This window comes from Prinia subflava, chromosome 1 (assembly GCF_021018805.1).
Source record: "Prinia subflava isolate CZ2003 ecotype Zambia chromosome 1, Cam_Psub_1.2, whole genome shotgun sequence".
NCBI classification, from domain to species: Eukaryota; Metazoa; Chordata; class Aves; order Passeriformes; family Cisticolidae; genus Prinia; species Prinia subflava.
Genome location: NC_086247.1, coordinates 140,488,372 through 140,508,674, shown reverse-complemented (window position 1 = coordinate 140,508,674; position 20,303 = coordinate 140,488,372). Strand labels below are relative to the sequence as shown.

Sequence of the window (20,303 nt, the reverse complement as noted above, 5' to 3'; positions counted from 1 at the left end):
TATATGATAATGTTTTACTACAGGAAAGACAATTTTAAATATAGATGTTTCAAAACAGAACATTGGAAAAGCAAATTACAGCGGAAATAGTTTTTATATGAAAATGTATCCTCTTTTTCTTCATAATACTAGAACTCACTTCATTGAGAAATGGGCCACTTGTGTAGTTGCTGAGTTTTTTCGACCCTCCACAAAATAGTCTGCTAAAAAGGGGAAACACTTGGTCCCATGTCTTGAAAGTGAAGTGGAGAAAAGTTGGTGAGGATCTAGAATATTTCCAAAAGTTTTCTCTCATGCCCTGTGTGTTCTAATGAAGGAAAAGCAGAGTTCATTGCTTGGGATTGATTTTAAGTGCTTGTGTTGTGCTGCTGCTTTACTGTCTGCATACCCACACCTCTGCATGCCTTCAGGTAGGATAAACACATTTTCCCCCAGCTGCCTCCAGTGTGGCCAGGGAAAGGAACCCACCCAGGTTCAAGTTTGAAGCAATTGATGGGGACTTGGTAATTTTTCCCCCCTCCTGGTTTCTTTTGAGCAGATAAGACACACTTTATGCTTCTCCTTTTGCTAGATTCAGAGGGAGGGCAGATGCATGGCGGGGATCTTCTGGTTCCCACTCACTTCTCACTGCAGTACACGGCTGCTCTTTGCTCCTCCCTGGCTGCAAAAAAGAATTCTCCCTGCAACAATCAACCTACAACTCCCTCCTTAGAATAACTTGAGCAGGGGATTTGCTTAGTAGAAATCTAATTATAGAAGACCAAACACAGGACTGAGTAAAGATTTTATATGTCCTACAGGTTACTCCACTGCCCCATAGTTGTTTTATATTTGCTTGCTGTTCAGTTCTAGTTATACTGTATTTTCAGTTACTTTTCTTGGAGTTCCTTTGTTTTGCTTTTGAAAATGTGACTCAATAAGCAATGGTTATTAAATCAATAACTTGAAAAAGTGTAAAAAACATATTATGCAATTCATCTTTTTTTCCCTTATGCAATAAGCAAGAGCCTTCTCCCCCCAAAAAATTCACAACAGAAAATCTTTCCCTAAGGAAACAGTCCAAAACTACAAAAAATTATGTGCCATAACTCTGTTCTTTAATTCTATAGAGAAAATACTTGACTTTTTCATGGTCTTTTGAGGGTTTGGAATAAGAATCTTTTGAGTACTGGCTTTTGAGCGTAAACAAAATCTGTAAAGGTCCCTGCCTCATCTGCATAGATGCTACAAATTATTTCTGTATCCAATAAAACTGAGACTTTTTAAAAATTAAAATCCCTGTATTTCTCTGGGAAAAATACTATTGAGTTGTAAAGACATGGTGAAACTTTATTCTGTGTATATGTTTCCTTGTTATCCTTCTGGTTTTGCCTCTAGAAATGTATCAGTCTTTTATTGGCCTATTTGATCATATGATTTTGTTGACAGATTTTTGTCCACCTTATCAAAAGGGAGGAGGGTATACATATTCATCACCTTATGGTTGTGCATTTTTTAAGGATAAAAGTTTTGTTTGCAAACCTGCTGGCACATTTTTACAATTGCCTAGATGCAATGCTGAGCAGAAAAGGAGGCATGGAAATGAAAATAGAATGAAGGAAGAAGACAAATAGTAAAGTGTTCAGACAAGAATAGAAAAAAGAGGAAATGAATGAGAGAAAAATAGGAAAGAAAATTCTAACGCTGTGCAAAATTGCCATACCACCAATCCTTCCTTCTTATTTGGTGCACAGGGACAGGAGCAAACAGTCCCTTGAGAATCTCATTTGAGCAGCCTGGATGATGTGGGATGTTTTGCTGATGTTTAATTGAGGATGCACCGAGTTCTCTGCAAGCTCAGCAGTAATTATAGTGTAATTTGCCATTATATGGCCTCTTCTACTTTTGAAATCTTCTCAAGCTCTCCACCCTAGCTGCTCCTCTGAAATCTGCCATGTCTGTCTTTGGAAAGAGACAAGGAATATATTCAATTGACACAAGGAATATATGAGATAACATCAGAAATCTCTGTGAATAATGATATGGAAGTTGGAGTCTCATAGCCCTGAGACTGCTCTGAAGTCTACTTAGTAAAGCAGAACCAAAAAGGATTTGGATATTCATGTAAAACCCCACAATGAACATCCACTAATAAGTGTCAGACATGTTATTTTGATACAGACAGATATGCACAGCTCTGCCAGCTTTTTTTCCTGTTGAAATATGCCACAAAATCTATGATTAACCATGCATCTAAAACCTGCAGCTAAAAATGTTGTTTGTTATATATCCTAAATGTCTTAAAATATTAAGAAGTCTCAAAAGAAAGGAAAAAAAAGAGGGAATTTTTGTCAGTTTAAATGACAATTTTAACAGGTTTTGTTAAAAAGAAAGAAAAACCTCAAATGAAGGTGGGTATTTAAACATACACAAACCCTAACTACCCTTACTAGAAAACCAGAAATTTGAATTTTTTTAACACTTTTTTTTCTTTTATTGGAAGTATCCTTCATTTTCTAGAGTTTATAAATTCCTGTCATGTGTCACTGTAAAAATTTTAGTCTTGTACTCAAGGTACAAGGAAAACTAAAGTAATATCTATTCTCCATTGCCTATACTGAGAATCCATAGTATTGCCTTCAAGGTGCCTCTCTAATGATGATATTCTCTTTGATCAAATAGGAGGTCCATGCTGTCTGCTCTCCATTTATTCTTCTGCATTTCCAGCCTTTAAGTCTTAAGGGTACCCATGGCTTTCAAAAACACATGTATGGGGAAAAAAATTCTCCATGGAGTGAATGTACCATTCCCTCACTCTTGTATCTGAATTCAAACTGTCTGATCTCAGCCTTTAAGAAGTTTTATAAGCATAATTTGAAGTATTACTCAAGCTAAAAATCTGAGGAGTGGTTACCAAAGATTGGGAATTGGTTCTGGGGTTCAGGCATGAAATTTAAATGCCTCCACAGCAGTGCTGCGATGCCAATATTGGGTAATGGAGTTTATGTGCAATTCAGCATTGAGTAGCTACAATAATTTAACTTGAACAAAGAAACCAATTTGGCTACTCTGACCTGTGAATCTAGGAATTTTATTCTGTGTTTATGTTCTTGTAGAACTTTTCAGAGATCTTTCATAGCATGAAACTGCTGCACATCAGCTTTTCATTCAATCTTTATTTTTGTACCTTAATCTAGTTTTGCCTTTTCATGTTAGTGACTTAACATAAACATTTAAATTGGCTATTTTCTGTTCTGTCTGATTTGATTACACTACAGTTAGCTTGCAGGTAAATAGATAAATAACTTCAATGTGTACATACAATGGGCCATGATGGCCAAATCATATTCTAGATGCTCAATGTCAGTTTTCATTTTTACTTTCACTGTCAGTTTTTATTAAGATAAATTATCATCATTTCCATGCATCTGCATTTTTGTTTTTCCCCGGTAGCTTCAGTCGGTGTCTCGGCTGCCTTGGTTGGTCCTGGTTAGGGGAGCACTTACGTACCCCCCTGTCCAAGCAACTCCGGCAAAGCTCCCGGGCCCAGGCAACACTTAGCAAGCTTAGTTATAGTGATATTCAGCTCTTAGCAGTGATCAGCTCTTTAGCAGTGATTCTCAGCTCATAAGCTTGCTAAGGTGCCTTGGCAGACGCAGGGAGAGAGAGGAGAAGCGCCGTATGGAGTTCCACAGATGAATCTTTATTAGCTTCTTCGGTGAAGGGTTCCAGGGACAGCGGCTTCTACTGAGCTGGGGGAAAGTGGGGTTTTTATAGGGTACAGAGGTTTTGAAAAGGTGTCCAATGGTATGGTTCGGGGTACAAAGTAACCTATTGTCTTACAGGGAGATAAGCGAGGGTCCAAGCGCGGGAGAAGGGTTATTTTGGCCTAGTCACCATGACTAGGCATTTCTGCCCTTAAGCAACTGACCGCCACGGGAGCCTACCAGGCTTCCCGGCTGCAACAATTCCGCTTTCTGTATTTAATAAAAAAGCGTTCCCTATAGTTCTTTTAAAGCAATAGATAAGGCATGAGAACATAACTAATACAATGACAACTACAATGAAAATCCACAGAATTCCCTTAACAAGAGATGCAACCCATCCTGTTAATCCCCATTGACCAAAAAGGTCATTGACCCAGTCTGGGTTCTTTTCTATTTTTAAGTCCTTCACAAGTTCTCTCAGTTTTTGGATGTTTGCATGGATGGATTCTGAGCGTGATGAGAGATTGAAGCAACACATCCCTTCGAAGTCTTGGCATCCGTGTCCGTGGGCGAGCAGCAAGAAGTCAATCGCGGCGCGGTTCTGGAGAGATGCATGTCTTGTGGTTTCCTCATCCTTTAAAAGATCACTCAGGGCAGCAGATGTAGCGTTGGCTTGCTTACTAAGCCAGCAGCCTAAGTGATTTATTTCACCAAGTGCCTTAGCTGCAGCTACCCACGGTAAGAATAGGGAGACAGCAATTCTTTTTGGTTTATTCCAATTGTATAATTTGGGATCACAGGTTTCGTCAAATTCTGTATAGGATCTTTTGTGGCGATTTGCTTCACTTTCTTTTTTCCAGTTATGTAACAAGGTAATATTTGGTGTGAGGGTAGAAAGTCTCCCAAGGCTACAGGGACCTCCCTGCAGGCGTGAGGGGATCCCAGCCCATACTCGGTCACCACAGATGAGAAACATCCCTTTGGGTAGTACTTTGGGATGGATAGAGGATACAGATATCACGCGAGTGGTGTAATTGCACCAATCCGGATAGTTATAGGCTTTGTTAATGGGTGATATGTCTTTTCTGTATGTGTTTTTTAACTGGTTAGTTTCTGGCCCATTATTCCTTGGGCGTCTATAGTAAAATTTAACACAGTATGCTGCTTTTGTGGACCCCAGCAAGTCCAATTCTTGGGGTTCCTCTAGGGCATTAGGTAACATTTTTGTCCAATCATCCCAAGTATCTACTGCATTGGGTCTCTTACCTGTGGTGCGGAGGAGCTCAGAGTTATAGACGGGCCAGTCCTCTGCTACAAAAGGAATCCCTACTAGACATGTGGAAAGTGGGTTATCAACGCTGCCCATGGATAAGCACATGTTATCCTGTTTCAATGTTTTTGCTAAGGTTACCCAAACATTATGACTAGGCTGGGGGCTAATCCAGCCGCAGGCGTACGGTACGGTGAAGAGCATCCAAACAGAAGTGAGGAGAACACCAGTTTTCATCTCTGGACAGGGATAAGGCTTCTGATAGGGAATATAAACAAAAAGTTGTTATCTTTCATGATGGGAGGAAAGGGTTTGGGTTTTTTCCTTCATTCCATTTCTCTGTTCCTTCCCCCCTCCCCCCTCTTTTTTTTATACAAGGGATGGGTAAGTGGGTGTGAAGTTAGGGGTTTTTGGTAAGAGTTGGGAAAGGGAATAATAGGGGTTTTTGGGGTAAAAATTTTCTAAAAAAAGATAATGACATGTAATTCAGAGGACAAGTTTGTGTTCAAGCTATGTCTGGCTTATAGCTTGACTGATGCAGCAGAATGTTGTTCATCTTTTCTGTTTCTTCTGCTGTCGTGGGATGGGTCGGTTTTTTCTTTGGTACGTGGATATTCGGCGACGCCTTCGTCTCCAGGCAGAACTTGTCTGGTTTTGAGGCGGTCTTGTATTCAACTCAGAAGAACTCTTGTCAGTGTCTGACTGAGTAGTGTTTGTAGTGCCTAGGTATGGTTTTATGTATTTTCCTGGGTACCATCTTGGACCAGATGGTAGTGAAACACACGCATATCCTCTCCCCCAAGTAATTAACTGGAAAGGCCCAGAAATTTGATGAGTCTCTGGGTCCTTCACTAGCACAGGTGGTTTCTCAGCAAGCTTTGCTTGGGTGGTATTTGCGAAGTGGCGAAGTACTGGAGGGTCGGGCTCTGATGTTGTACCATTTAGGAAGTTGATGACATAGAGAGCCTTGCAGAGTCTTTCAACTGGAGATATGATTTTTGTTTCACTTCGCTGCTGATTGAGGACTCTTTTGAGGGTTTGATGTGTTCTCTCTATGATGGATTGTCCTGTGGGATTTGCAGGTATGCCTGTCTTGTGTTCTATTCCCCAGTCACTGAAGAATTCTTTTAACTTACGAGAGGCATAGGCAGGTCCATTATCTGTTTTGATCTGTTTTGGTACTCCCAGGGTAGCAAAGGCAAGGAGGAAGTGCTTTATGGCATGCTGTGTAGTTTCTCCTGGATGAGATGATGCAAACACAGCTCCAGAAAACGTGTCAACCGATACGTGCACATACTTTGACCTTCCAAAAGGTGGGAAGTGAGTGACATCTGTCTGCCACAGCTGGCAGCTGTTAAGTCCTCGGGGATTGACTCCTGTCCCCACAGATGGTATCTGGTAGCTTTGGCAGTTCGGGCACGTGGCAACAATAGCTTTTGCTTGATCTTTTGAGAGCTTGAACATTCAAATAAGGGCAGCTGCATTTTGGTGATAAAATGCATGTGACAACTTTGCCTGGGCAAAGATGTCAGGGATGTTAGCAGTCTCTAGTGCCATGGCCAAAGCATCTGCTCTCCTGTTCCCTTCTGCAATGATACCTGGGAGGTCAGTGTGTGACCTCACATGCATTACATAGTAAGGTTGTTTTCTGTGGGAGATTAAACGTATTAATGCAGAAATCAATTGGTGTAACTTTGGATTGGAAACGTCTTTGAGAAGGGCTTGTTCTGCCCTCATAGCTATACCTGCGACATATGAAGAGTCTGTAATGAGATTAAAAGGTTCGTCTTTGAATTTCTCAAAGGCTCTGACAACAGCTGCTAACTCTGCAATCTGTGGAGATCCCTCCACAATTTGGACATCAGATTCCCATTTTTGGGTCTTAGGGTCTTTCCATGTCATTACAGACTTGTGGGATGACCCCGAGCCGTCTGTAAAGACTGTTAGAGCTTTGAGAGGTGTTCTACTCTGTACTAATTTTGGGGTCAGATTAAAGGTTATATTAAAAAGTTTATGTTTTGGGATATGGATGGAAATTTGGCCTGTATAGCTATCTAGGGCGTACTGGAGATTTTCATTGGTCTGAAGCAAATGCTCCAGGTCTCCGCCGGTTAATGGCATGTATATGCATGTGAACTCACACCCTGCAAGGGAACGGAGGCGAGTTCTGGCCTTTTTTATTAGATGTGCCATGATTTCTTGGAAGGTGGTAATTGTCTTTGTAGGTTGGTTGTTTGTAAAGATCCACTCAATTATCAATAAAGGGTCTCGAAGCTGAGTATCCCATTGGAAAATCAGTCCATGGAACCGGGGTGCTTTTCCCAGGATGACAAACTGGAAAGGCAGGCTAGGCTCGAAGCGATGGGCTTGGTGTGAAGATAGGGCTTCTTGGACTTTGGTGATGGCATCTCGGGCTTCTGTTGTAAGAGTGCGTGGAGAGTCCAGGTCTCCGTTGCCACGGAGAAGGTTGAACAGGGGAGCGAGGTCCTCTGTTGTAATTCCTAGCAGAGGACGTACCCAATTGATGGATCCACACAGACTATGTAAGTCTCTCAGAGTTTTTGGGTCATCTCGGATGACGAGCTGCTGGGGTACGATGGTCCTTTCCCGGATCTGGAATCCAAGATAAGTCCATGGGTTGGTGTACTGTATTTTGTCTTCACGGATCTCGAATCCTGCTTTTTCTATGGTTTCAATAGTCTTTGTAACCGCTTTGTCTAGGTAGGCTTTGTCTGATGCACAGATCAGGATGTCATCCATATAGTGGTAGATGATTGCATCTGGAAATAGGCTCCGAACGGGAGACAAAACACGAGCAACATACCATTGGCATATGGTAGGTGAGACCTTGAGACCTTGGGGAAGAAAAAGCCAATGATATCTTTTGAGTGGAGCCTCTCTGTTAAGAGAGGGGACAGAAAAAGCAAACCTTGGAGCGTCCTGGGGGTGCAGCGGGATGCTGAAGAAACAGTCTTTAATATCTATGATGGCAAGTGTCCAGTCTCGAGGCAACATCGATGGTGAAGGCAGTCCAGGCTGAAGGGGGCCCATATCCTCAATTACCTCATTGATTTTACGCAGATCCTGGAGGAGCCTCCACCTGTCCGTTCCAGGCTTTTGCAGTACAAAGACTGGGGTGTTCCAAGGGCTGGTGGTCTCGACGATGTGACCTTTGGCAAGCTGTTCTTCTACAAGTGCTTGTAGTGCGCACAGTTTTACTTTAGGGAGGGGCCACTGTTCAATCCAGATTGGGGTTTGGCATTTCCAGGTAAGCTGAGGGGTATCTGGTAGTGTGCGCTCCTCAGTGGCCCCAATTAGAAATCTCGACTGGGAATTTGTAAGGAAGCTCCCCATTGGGATAGAACATCCCTTCCCCAAAGGGTGATGGGGGCCCTTACCACAAATGGGCGGATAGTTGCTAACTTGCCTTCAGGCCCTTCGATGAGCACGTTGTGCTTGCTTCGCATGGACATTGTGGCTCCACCGATCCCTGAAATCATACCTGGTACCGGTTCTAGTTCCCAGTTTGCAGGCCATTCTGAGCGTGCGATGAGGCTCAGGTCTGCGCCTGAGTCCAGGAGTCCCAGTCGGTGGATCTTCTCACCTTTGCAGGATAGGCCACACTCAATGGTAGGCCTATTGGATCCCAAAATTTGTGCCCACATTGCTATAGGGTTGAGAGGAAGCTGTTCCTTGTGATTTTTTGGGAGTAGAAAGGCTTGTGCAATTGGAGTTCCCTTTAAAAGAAAAAATAGTAAGTCTGTGCAGCACAGTTGGACCAAGATTTCTTGACCTGGGTGCACTGTTTGTACTGCTGGAAAAACAAAAATTTCATCCGGCCCATTAACGGTATCACCTATAATTAAAATGTCAAAAGGACCTCCTTTTGGCCCATACTTGCCAGTAGGGACACGATAAACATCCCTCTTTTTTAAGTCAATGGATAAAGCAGTTACCAGCTGGCGCCGGGTTCCCGTCTGTATTGCTCTGTATGTTGGATCCCCTTCTTGTGACGTGGCATCTCCTGGAATGATGCATGGTTGGGTCTGGATGGCTTTTGATTTGTTGTCTTGGCGTGGAGCCTGACCACGCTCCGCTGGCAGTTTCCCGAACGCTGCTGGAAGCGCTGCTGATTTTGGGGTCTGTGGTAAGTGTTACGGGGAATTTGCATAGGTGACCTATGTGGACAGTCCTTTATAAAATGTCCAAAGTCTCCACAGTGGAAGCAGCGGGTCTGGTCTTGGGAAGTCACTACTGCAAATGCACCAGAAACTCCTTCTGCAATACCCTTAGCAACTGCTTGGGCTACTGTGTTTTCAGTGGAGAGGTGACGTGTACAGCTTTCCACCATTTGTTCTATGGTAGGTTCTGTATCCAAGGGTAAGGCTCTCAGAATAGTTTTACATTGTTCATTAGCATTGCTCATGGCAAGTTTGCATAACAGTTCTTTTCTTGCCTCTATGCTCTCTATCTGTTTATCTAGAGCATCTTTAATTCTGTCCACAAATTTTATAAAGCTTTCATCTACTCCTTGTTTAATATTAGAGAAGTGTAGGGTAGGGATAGAGTCATCTGGGGTAAGAAGTAAGGAAGTCTTAGCTGCAATAGCCAAATCTCGTATTGCTGCCTCAGACAAAGTTTTAGCTTGATCTGAGGGTTTCTGCAAATTGCCTTCTCCAGCCAGCTGTTCAACTGAAAAACTTTGCCCAGTAGGATCTTTAGCGTATGTGTCTGATAATGTTTTTAATTGTTTTTTCCAATGCCTTTCCCATAGCATATATTCTGCCGGGGATAGGAGGCAGTGAGCAATATTCTTAACATCATGGGGTATTAAAACATGTGCCGAGAAGATAGCTTCTAGGAAATTTTTAAAAATATGTGAACTTCTGCCGTGTTCTTTGGCTACTTTTCGAAGTTCTATGAGCTCTTTGTTTGTATTAGGTTCCCACATAATTTTAGTGGAGGCACCACCTCTTTTTCCCTTTATATAAGTTACAGGGAAGGCAGAAATTTTCTGAGCCAACTCCCAGTTACCTGCGTGAGTGGCTTCCATTTTAATTAAAGCCCATGGATCAATGTCATCTTCATCAGAACTGAGCTCAGTATCACTACTATCCTCAGATGAGGAGTGCTTTTTCTGGCGTTTTGGAGTGGCATTTTGCAGGGCTGTGGGGTGCTGTAGACAGGGCTGCAAGAGCTGGCTACGGGAGGCGCAGCTGGGACAGGGTTGCGAGGCCTGTAAAAGCGTTATGCTACCATGGGGTGTCTCAGAAGTACCATGAGGGTTTAGTGGCTGCAGGGTTTGGGGATAAGGTAGCGACGGGTGGGTGGGATTGCATGGGGCCGCGTTCGCTACAGAGGGAGTGGGGGGGGTGAGGTGTGGGGGTGCAGAGTCTATAGGAGCAGGCACAGTTGCATTCGAAGATACTGCGGGGAAAGGGTGATGGCCACACATGAGATAAGCAGGTCCTGCAGGCTTTGCAGGCACACAGGAAGGGTTTGGGATCAGCGCGAGGGAGGGGAAAGGTGGGGGCGGCGCGGAGAGGGGGGGTGGGGACAGCACGGAGTCCGTGTTCTCCGTCCCCGGGGGGGCGGCTGAAGGTGGAGGAGGGGGGGCCGAGGGGTGGGGGCGGGGGCCTTGGGGAGAGGGCGTGGGGGTGCCAGGGGCCGCGGTGGTCCCGGGGGCGCAGGGCGGGAGCGGGGCAGGAGCGGCGCATCCGCGCCCTACCCCCCTGTGGCCGGCATCTGGAGAGAGGGGGAGGAGATTAGCATCTGAAAGGACACAGTCTGGCGGGAGAGATAAGGATGGACTGCTCTCTCCGGGGGGACTGGGAGACTTCTGAACATTTACTTGTTCTACTACTTTGGTAATATTATGAAAAATGGGCAGAAATCGTGTAACAGAGAAATCTCCATTAAGTTGGGAAGTGTATATTTTTATCCCCACCGAGTCCCAAAAAGAATCTAAAGTGATAGATTGTGTATTAGTATCAGGAAACTGGGAAATGATCCATTTGATAAACTTTTTCAAGTTAGTTTTTAAGATTTTACTTTTAGAGAAAGAAGGGTTGTTAAGAGATAGAATTTCTAAGATTTCTAAATATAAGTCTCTCTCGTTCTGGGATCGTTTAAATTTACTATTTTTTGATCCCATAGTAATGTGGTCCCGTTCCCCTCCCAGCAGAAAAAGAGAAAAAAAAATAAAAAGAAAAAGAAAAAGACCCGAGTAAAGAATTTTTTGCGCGCAAAAAGGCTGTAATCAACTTACTCCTCAGCCGAATGTGGGTCAAAAAGCTGCTGGTAGGGTGGTCTGCCAACGTCTGACTCCTCAGAGCTGGACTGAGAGGGTCGTCAGACGCCTTCTGCAGAGAAATTCTTCTATAACGGAGAAGTTGCCTTCAGAAGGACTCTGAGCGAACCAAGGCAGTAACTCTTCGCGGTGAAGGCTGCTCTCCAGGGGTTTTTCACCCACGTTGGTTCGCCAGGTTTTGTTTTTCCCCGGTAGCTTCAGTCGGTGTCTCGGCTGCCTTGGTTGGTCCTGGTTAGGGGAGCACTTACGTACCCCCCTGTCCAAGCAACTCCGGCAAAGCTCCCGGGCCCAGGCAACACTTAGCAAGCTTAGTTATAGTGATATTCAGCTCTTAGCAGTGATCAGCTCTTTAGCAGTGATTCTCAGCTCATAAGCTTGCTAAGGTGCCTTGGCAGACGCAGGGAGAGAGAGGAGAAGCGCCGTATGGAGTTCCACAGATGAATCTTTATTAGCTTCTTCGGTGAAGGGTTCCAGGGACAGCGGCTTCTACTGAGCTGGGGGAAAGTGGGGTTTTTATAGGGTACAGAGGTTTTGAAAAGGTGTCCAATGGTATGGTTCGGGGTACAAAGTAACCTATTGTCTTACAGGGAGATAAGCGAGGGTCCAAGCGCGGGAGAAGGGTTATTTTGGCCTAGTCACCATGACTAGGCATTTCTGCCCTTAAGCAACTGACCGCCACGGGAGCCTACCAGGCTTCCCGGCTGCAACACTGCATGGCACGTGGAGGGTTCGCATTTCACGAACTACCCCAACTAACTCAGCCAATTTAGATGTCAATAAAAAATTCGCTGCTTATTTCTGGTTTTATCATTGGTTGTAATTTATACTGAGAACTGAAATGTTAACACATGTAGCTGAGTTTATTTTAGTAGTATAATTAGAGTAATGAACCTTGTGGAAATACAGTGGTGCAAATGCTAATATAATCTCAGCTGCTTACATTCCCAATTAGGTATTTAAAACAAATACAAAGATTGAGCTCTGTGCTTTGGCAGTTTCCCTTCTGTTTCCGTGTCAGCTAATGTTAGTCTAAAACAGCACAGGTACCGAATTTCTATTTATAATTTTTGTTTCAACAGGATTGTAGATTTGCAGAGTGTTTTGCATAGGTTTATGTGATATTTAATCTCGTTCTTGAAAAAGTTGGGAGTTCAAAAGATTTGTAATGGAAGAATTTATATTAGAAACTGTATTTACTTACTTTAACTGGACAAAATTAAGCAAATTCAAATATACCCATACGTTTGTATGCTACATGGTTGTGTTTAAAAAAATTGTATATACTGACTTTGGTACTTTATACCAGATGAGTTTAGATGCTTTCAAAATTTATATCTTCCTAATGTAGGAAACATAATACTGAAGCTTTAGTAGAGCTCCACTTCACAGGATTAATGATGGTGGCATATGGCAGGGAAAAAAAATCCAATTTGTTTTTAGGTTACTTCATACTTGCAGTATCAGGTCTACTGTGTTTATCTCCAGTTGCTGCAACATGAATTCCCCTAAAGTCTTTCTTACATCTAACCATAATATGCTGAATAAATACTATAGAAAATTGATATGCTTTTGTTAATTTTTGAAGAACCTACATTTTTCGTAGTTCTACTTTTCTCTGCTACGCAAACCCTCATTTGGGAAATTGTTTCTGGAATTGTGTCTAAAGGGATCTTTTGTGCCATGTGTTTATGTAAAAAATTAAATAAATTAAAAGGCACTGTGAGGAGCCTGGTTTCAGGTTTGACTCAGTCTGTTCATCCAGCCTTGAATTTCCTCTCGGTGACTTTAGCTTTATATGCCTTGGTTAACCTAACTCTTAACATTTGTTAAAAAGCAAAATCCTCACGAGCACCATATGCCATGTTAGAGATGAGCAGTCTTGTATTAGCAGAACTTGTAGCCTTTGTTTAATGAGATTATTTACAATTTTGACCGGTGGTTTATTTATCTCTTACATTATTCTGCTATAGGTTAGGATTAGTAATATTTTTACAGATTGGAGAGCCTAAGTGGAATAAATTTAAGAAATGTCAAACCATGCATAAAGGTGCATCTTGCATTAATAATTTGATATAAATTCAGAATGTGAGACAATAGAAAGCAACATTTCAAGAAAAATGGTATGTCAAAACTATTGATAGAGCAATTATTTTGTAATCATAAGTATATGGAGACATTGGGATGAAATAACCACATTATTTTGAATCATGTATTGTCGTATTAACTTAGATTGTTGTTCTTTGTGTAGATATTGTTTTGATATTTTGATTTTTTTTTTACATTTAACCATATAAACCAAACACCTGTTGTTGCTATTATATGTACTCTTGTGCAAGCATTGCATGCACATCCAAATTCTGAATTGTCTTTGGACATTGAAGTGGAGTACACTTGCATCAAAGAGCTGCTGGGCATCAAGTGAAATAAAGGAAGCGTAGACACAACTCCTCACTTTCCTGCTCAAGTATTTTGTTGGTTTTCCCCTAAATGTAGCATTCCCTGTTTTATATTTGCTTTGCCTATCTCTTCCCCGTTTATAGTTATGCACTTCAGTAGCTTCCCTTTGTGGCTCAAAGACAATCTTCCCCAAAAGAAAATCATCAACTCACAAGTGAAAAAGGCAGAAACTTGTTTTCTAACACATCAGTTTTCTATGTGTCAAAACTATAATTCTGATTAAAATAATGTAGTGAAGCCATACAAGTATTCTTCCTTTCTACTATGAATGTAACTGTTTGGTTTTTCATGCAACTATCAAACCATATATAATTTCTTTATAATTATTTATCAGTATTAAAAATCTGAGACTGTCTTCCACATTTTTTTTAGTGAACAGAAGGAAAACAGGAATTGGATCAATATTTTAAAGTTTGTTTTGTTTTATTTCCTGTGACTGCATAACCTAATAATGATCAGAAAATTGTAGTACAATAAATGGAGCACAACATCGTCATTAGGATAGTGTGCCACTGTTGTGGGCTTGTAGAGTCTTTTTGTCATGTAAATATGTGACTCAAGCTTCCTTTGACGATTTGTGTTGTCAGAATGCTTTATGTTGTTTTTCTCCTCATGGTCTGTTTACATGGTTTAGATCCTTTCAACATCATATCTTAATGTCTCTAGGTGGTTCCAAAATGGAAATTCTACTATGATCGTTCCTCCTACTCCTTCATCTGCCTTGTAGGAGACAATGTATGATTGTTCTGTTAAAAAAATGTATTATTTGCTTATGCTGGCAATAGATTGGTAAATGAAGATTTTAAAGTGGAAGAAATAAGTTAATTCTGTTTTTCTGACCGTTTTGATGAAGTGCTCAAGTGTGTAGGTAATTTTTGAGCACATGAGGAGTTATTTTAGGCACCATTGACTCCTCATTTACTTTGGGGTATTATGTGGGAATGGAAGTGCTCTGATCGCTGAAAGGTTTTGCTTAGAAGACGTGTGTGGTCTTGCAATTCTTGCTGATTTGGACCAAGTATTTTTCATGCCATGCCTTGAAACGAATTCTGAAAAAAGTAATGCTGTTGACTTGGGTGGTGTGATTTTGACCCATTGATACATTCTGTGGGATTTCACTGTAAAGCTGATCTTTAACAAAAACAACAAAAATAAGTGCATTGTCTGTGCAGGAATAATCCTGCAGATTGAGTGATACTCCTTCGGGTAGAGAGTTCAGGTATGGAAACGTCAATGAGTTTTCATATTATCCTGCCAGCACCTCAGAAGTCCATTCTTCAGGATCCTTTTTCATCATTTCAGTAGAATACTTGTTTACCTTTTCTTTCTAAAAATATCCTTAAGATGATACTGTGAGTAAGCGTGAAATAGAGGGGACTAGCTCATTGCACAGAGGCTATCAAATGGAAATTGTCTTTGGTTAATTAATTTAAGATAAAATTCTGAATTTAAAAAGAGCATTTAAATTTTGAATTTCCTCTTTTTTATTTTATTAAAAAATGTTAAGATTTAAAAATAAAAACATTTGGTTCACTGAAATTATTGAATTATCTATGCATCCCCTCATTACAGGCTTCTTATTACATGAGATGACCCCACATTTCACTTGCACAGAAGGAGTAGTGAAGACTGTGGCATTCTCTGCTAATTCAGAAACTCAAATTTTAAATTGAACCTATTCAGCTTCAGTTAAATAGCAGAAAAGGTCTTTTCTCAGATGTGTGGTGGTTCTTGGAGTTTTTACTACACAGAAATCTTGGCCTTTTTCAAGACTGGATGTGCTGTCATCCCACAGCCTGTTCATTCTTACTTTTGACATGTTTGATTCACCTAGGCTTTTTGTTTTATGGAAAAGAGATAATAAATCAGGTAATTCTTGAAATTATTTCAAGCTGTACTATCCTACTTCAAGGTAAAGATGGTTTAAAATATAATATCTGTAATGATCATGATAAAATACAAAATCAACAGGATTTTCTACATTGGAAATTGTTCAGATAGTCATAATTGGTAATCTTAACGTTCCAGAACCCTGGGGCTGCTGGTGAAGCGATTGGAGAAGGGTGGGAAAGCTGAACAGGAAAACCTTTTCCGTGAGAATGATTGCATTGTCAGGATTAATGACGGAGACCTGCGGAACAGGAGATTTGAACAGTAAGTGTTCTTACCACACATTACACTACATTATTTGATTTTTAACACTGCACCTTGGAATAATTTTAATTGAGAATAATAATAATAATGGAGGGAGGTTAAAAAAAACCCCTCTAAGCTTGTCTTTCTAATAAGAAAAAGATACACTTAGGGACATTTTTGGGTTTTATATAGCCAGACTAAGAAAAAAACAGGATAATTATTGTTGGTAAAGTATACGCAATTCTTATTTGATTGTTTTTATATGATAGATTTTTTTTCTTCTTATACTGGTAATCTGTTTTTCTTGAAATTCCCATATTACTTTTGATCTTACGCTTGCGATGCACCGTGTTCAATGTAAATGGACAACTTGAAGACCTTATTTATAACATTTTAGAAATATGTGGTTTTTTGATTGTGTAAGAACTAAAGGTGCTGTATATGCAGCAACTTCCTGGAGAAGTTTGAGAGAGAAATATTTGCTTAGTGGTTGTCTGGACTTGATAGAATCTCGAAATTAAGCAGAAAGACTTTTAAGAGGGAAATTAGAGGGCAGTTCACACTTCAGGTAAGAGAGAAAACTAGAAAAGAGGTATGCAGGTAATGACTGACTTCATGGATGATAATATTGTTCTGAAATCTGTAACACACTGAGGGCCAAATATCATTTGTTCTGATCATCTTATACTTAATATATATTTGAAATATGGTTTTAATTTCTTTGAGTCTGACCTGAATTGAAACATTACCCTGTACCATATGGTTGAAAGCAGCTTTTCTCTGCTTGTTCTAAGGTTCTGAATCACAGTTTGTGAGGTTTGTGAAGAGACTTTGTTGACTTTGTATACTTTGGATTGTGACCTTGAGCCCAGTGTCTGTCTGTACAGGACTGAGCATTTTTTTCTTATTTCTTAATGTTGTATTCTGATAGACTACTGGCTGAACAAAATTGAAGTGTAAGTTAGACTGGGAACAAGACTGCATATAATCAGAAAATTGTAGAATACGTGGTCTTTTCATAATTAGTAATTTTCATTCTAATAATTCTGTTGTCACTGTGGTAACAGTTATCCCAATTATTGCAATTATCAAGGTTCAAAACAAAAGGACGCTGCAGTCCTGCTATGGAACTGTCTGCATTTCAAGACCGTGGCTGAAATTTTTGCTTTTCTGAATCCAGCATTTGCCACATTAGTCGTTAAGCATATTTAACCATAGTGTTGCCCTAGAGCAGTAAACCTTAGCAAAAGCAGACCAAATAGGCTAGTGAACAGATTCAAGTTTTACGGTTTATGCTTGAGTGCAATGTGTCTGTCAGCTCGTGTTGCTTAATTAACATTAGTAATTATGCTTCTAATGTCTCCTAGTCTGCCAGTCCTAATCTGCTGCTTTTCTGTTCATTCTGAAACGCAGAGCCCAGCATATGTTCCGGCAGGCCATGCGCACGCCGTTCATTTGGTTCCACGTGGTGCCCGCGGCAAGCAAGGAGCAGTACGAGCAGCTGTCCCAGAGCGAGCACGTGTACTACCCCAGCCGCTTCAGCCCCGACTCCCAGTATGCCGATGGCAAAAGTGTCAACAGTTCTGGCCTCCACACCTTGCAAAGGATGTCCAGAGCGGGCAACCACTCCGATCAGACAGACTCCTACTCGCAGCTACCTCACAGTGTGAATTCGTCAGGGAAGCCACCCTCCGGCCTGGTGCCGTCACCTCAGAAAGTGCTCACCTCCACTGCAAACAGTGGCTATAACACCAAAAAGATAGGCAAGAGGCTCAGTATACAGCTGAGAAAAGGTAAGGCACCAGAGTGCTCCTCGTGCAGCAGGAGCTGTGGTGTAGGGTGTGTGTGTGTGCCCAGTGCCCTGTCCTGGGCACTGTCCTGGGCACGGGCGGTGCGATGGGTTGATTTTGGAAGGCACTGAGCTGTCCCTAAGAGCAGGCCAGGACACCCACCCTGCGTTCAGCATGTGCAGCATCCTCACAAAAGGCCATTTTAAAGAGCACTTCAACACTTTTTTCTCTTTCTCAGCAAGTAACGTAGTGCAGTAAATGCCTCAGATTCTGTTGGCCAAGACCCAGGGAGGGGTGAACTATTAAATATAAACAACTAAGCTAAAATGGCCCATGTTCTGTACTTCACAGTTATGACTTTTCAAATTGAGTTTTGGCTTTAGATTTTAAGAGTGTTTTGGATCCGGTTGGTAAATTGGACATTCTAATTTCCAGCTAAAGCTTTCATTTTTTCCACTGAGATGTTAGAACCTTTGGTTGAGATGTAATGTGATATTTCCTGTCTTGGCCCTTATGCTAATATAATTTGAGTGGGGTGAGAGACACTATTTAAAGTAGTGTGTGCTTATCTCAACATCTGTGTTATATGTGCACATGTCGATGCATTGGTACATCCGTGAAATTTTTATGGTGTGAGAAAATTTGGTATTTTTTGTACTTAATGTGTAGATGCTTTTAAGATAGTTTGAAGTATAATAAAATGACATTTAGATGCCAGTATTCTTAGCTCTTGAGAAATGATTTTTTTAAAGGATTATACATGCTGTAAGCTTGATGGTATTCAAATGAGCATGTTTAAGATTAGCTATAATTCGGTCTCTAGCAACAAGAATAGTATTTACATTACACAGCAGAACGTTTATCCATATGACAGTATTCTCCATGAACTTGGGGTACATGCCTCTTAAAATACATGTGCTTAATGTTAATAATATTTATTAATTAATCTTTTTATTGAAAGCCATTGAAGACAGTGCATTGAATGGTAGAGATTTTACAGTTTCACAGGTACCAGGCTACTTGTCACATTATCATTATGCTTTCCTTTCTATGAACTTCACATGAACCACCAGATTGCTTCTTTCTGGTTGCTGAATTTTAAGCTCTGCAAACTTGGATGACATAAGGTTGAGTTGACAGTTTGCTTCTGTTGTTGATGCTCCTTCAAGAATTTCTCTAGGCCATCAGCTCAGATCAGCCTACTTGGAAAAACTTGCTGTTATTGGTTGAGTGAGGAATCAGTGTGCTTATAAATATGCTCTCAGTCACTACAGTGATTTTTACCTGGGTTTTTTATGACTGTGGAAATCTTCAGAAATATTACTTTGACAATACATAAAAGAATATTCAACCAGAAGTGGAAATAAACATTTCATATAATTTAAAAAGCACCAACAAAAAATATATTATTTGGGGCCACAGTTTTTTTGTGCCCCAAACAAATATGGTGTTATAGCTCCTCATTAATGCAAGAATATAGTTTTGATGTATTGCAGATTTTTGACTGTGATATGATGTTATATTTGGTCATCTTGCACTGGATATTGTTTCAAAAATACTCCCCCCAAGGCTATAATGTAATTTATCCTTGCTGGCAGTAATGTCTTAGGTGGGTTTGGAGTAAAGAAGATGCATTGCTACCTGTTGATGAAAAGTGATCTCTAAGATACTTTAACATCTAGTTCATACCAGAGGAGTTTGATAGCTCTTACAGTAGTAAGAATTTTGAAATAGATTTAGAATGTATTTCAGAAGTTTAGAGGGGATATTTGTTTCTAACAGTCAGCTTATTTGAGAATACTACTTATGGTGAAATGGCACCTAGCTCAGGTTATAGGTAAAGGTAGAAACTGTGTTTTATCCATGGTACAAATAAAGAAAAATGTGGATAAGGCAAGATGCCTTTTTATCATTTCTGTCTTTCATTTGTTCATATCCACTGTAGAAAGAAGCATCATTACTTTAAAAACTCATTGTGGGGTGCATTAAGGCATTCAAGGTGTCGTCTTGAAATTCAGTTTTCATTTAACCTGTACATTCTGATAATGGATGTAGTATATGAGAATTGATTCTTTTTCAATACAGACAGACCTTCTTTATTACAGCTGTATTTTTATATATTGCATAAGCCTTATGATATAGGAAGACAATCTGGAATAACCCTACAGTATGTGCTTCTGTAATTATGATTTCTTAATATTTATTGCTGATTTGGCATTTTAAAATAACCTGAACTTTGATAGGATTTAGCTGTTTAATAAAGTCAGAAGAGAAGGTCAGTCATATGTTTTAGTCCATGAGGAATGTTTATTGGCTTTTCTAAATGAAAATGGATATCTGTTTATCTTGCCTTAAAGGTCAAGGCCTGAACTTTTAGCATATAGATGTAGGGGTTATTGCTGATATTCTAATGCCATTAAGGCTGTATAGCAGTCTAGCTTAATAGCTCACACAAAATAAGATAATGCAAGACATGACAGCGAGCCCATGTTTATATACATTTCGATGTGAACTGACAACACAGTAAGTATAAATAAATAAAAATAGTTCTTTGCAGCTAATGAATAAAGAAAATAAGACCACTGATACAACACCCAGAGTGTTAGGACAAACTTTGACCTCATAGGGACCAGGACACTCCCAGAGTGTTCCTT

The 20,303-nt window shown here is 40.6% G+C and overlaps 1 protein-coding gene across 18 annotated transcripts in view; it reads left to right on the top strand.

Moving 5' to 3' along the window:
• Positions 1-20,303, top strand: part of PARD3 (par-3 family cell polarity regulator) — a 452,827-nt gene that overhangs the window by 231,468 nt on the left and 201,056 nt on the right. For all 18 annotated transcript variants that reach the window (XM_063415024.1, XM_063415043.1, XM_063415034.1 and 15 more), the window contains 2 exons: positions 15,752-15,877; positions 17,273-17,652. In XM_063415024.1, coding sequence (XP_063271094.1) covers positions 15,752-15,877; positions 17,273-17,652 — 506 coding nt within the window. The remainder of the gene's footprint in view (positions 1-15,751; positions 15,878-17,272; positions 17,653-20,303) is intronic.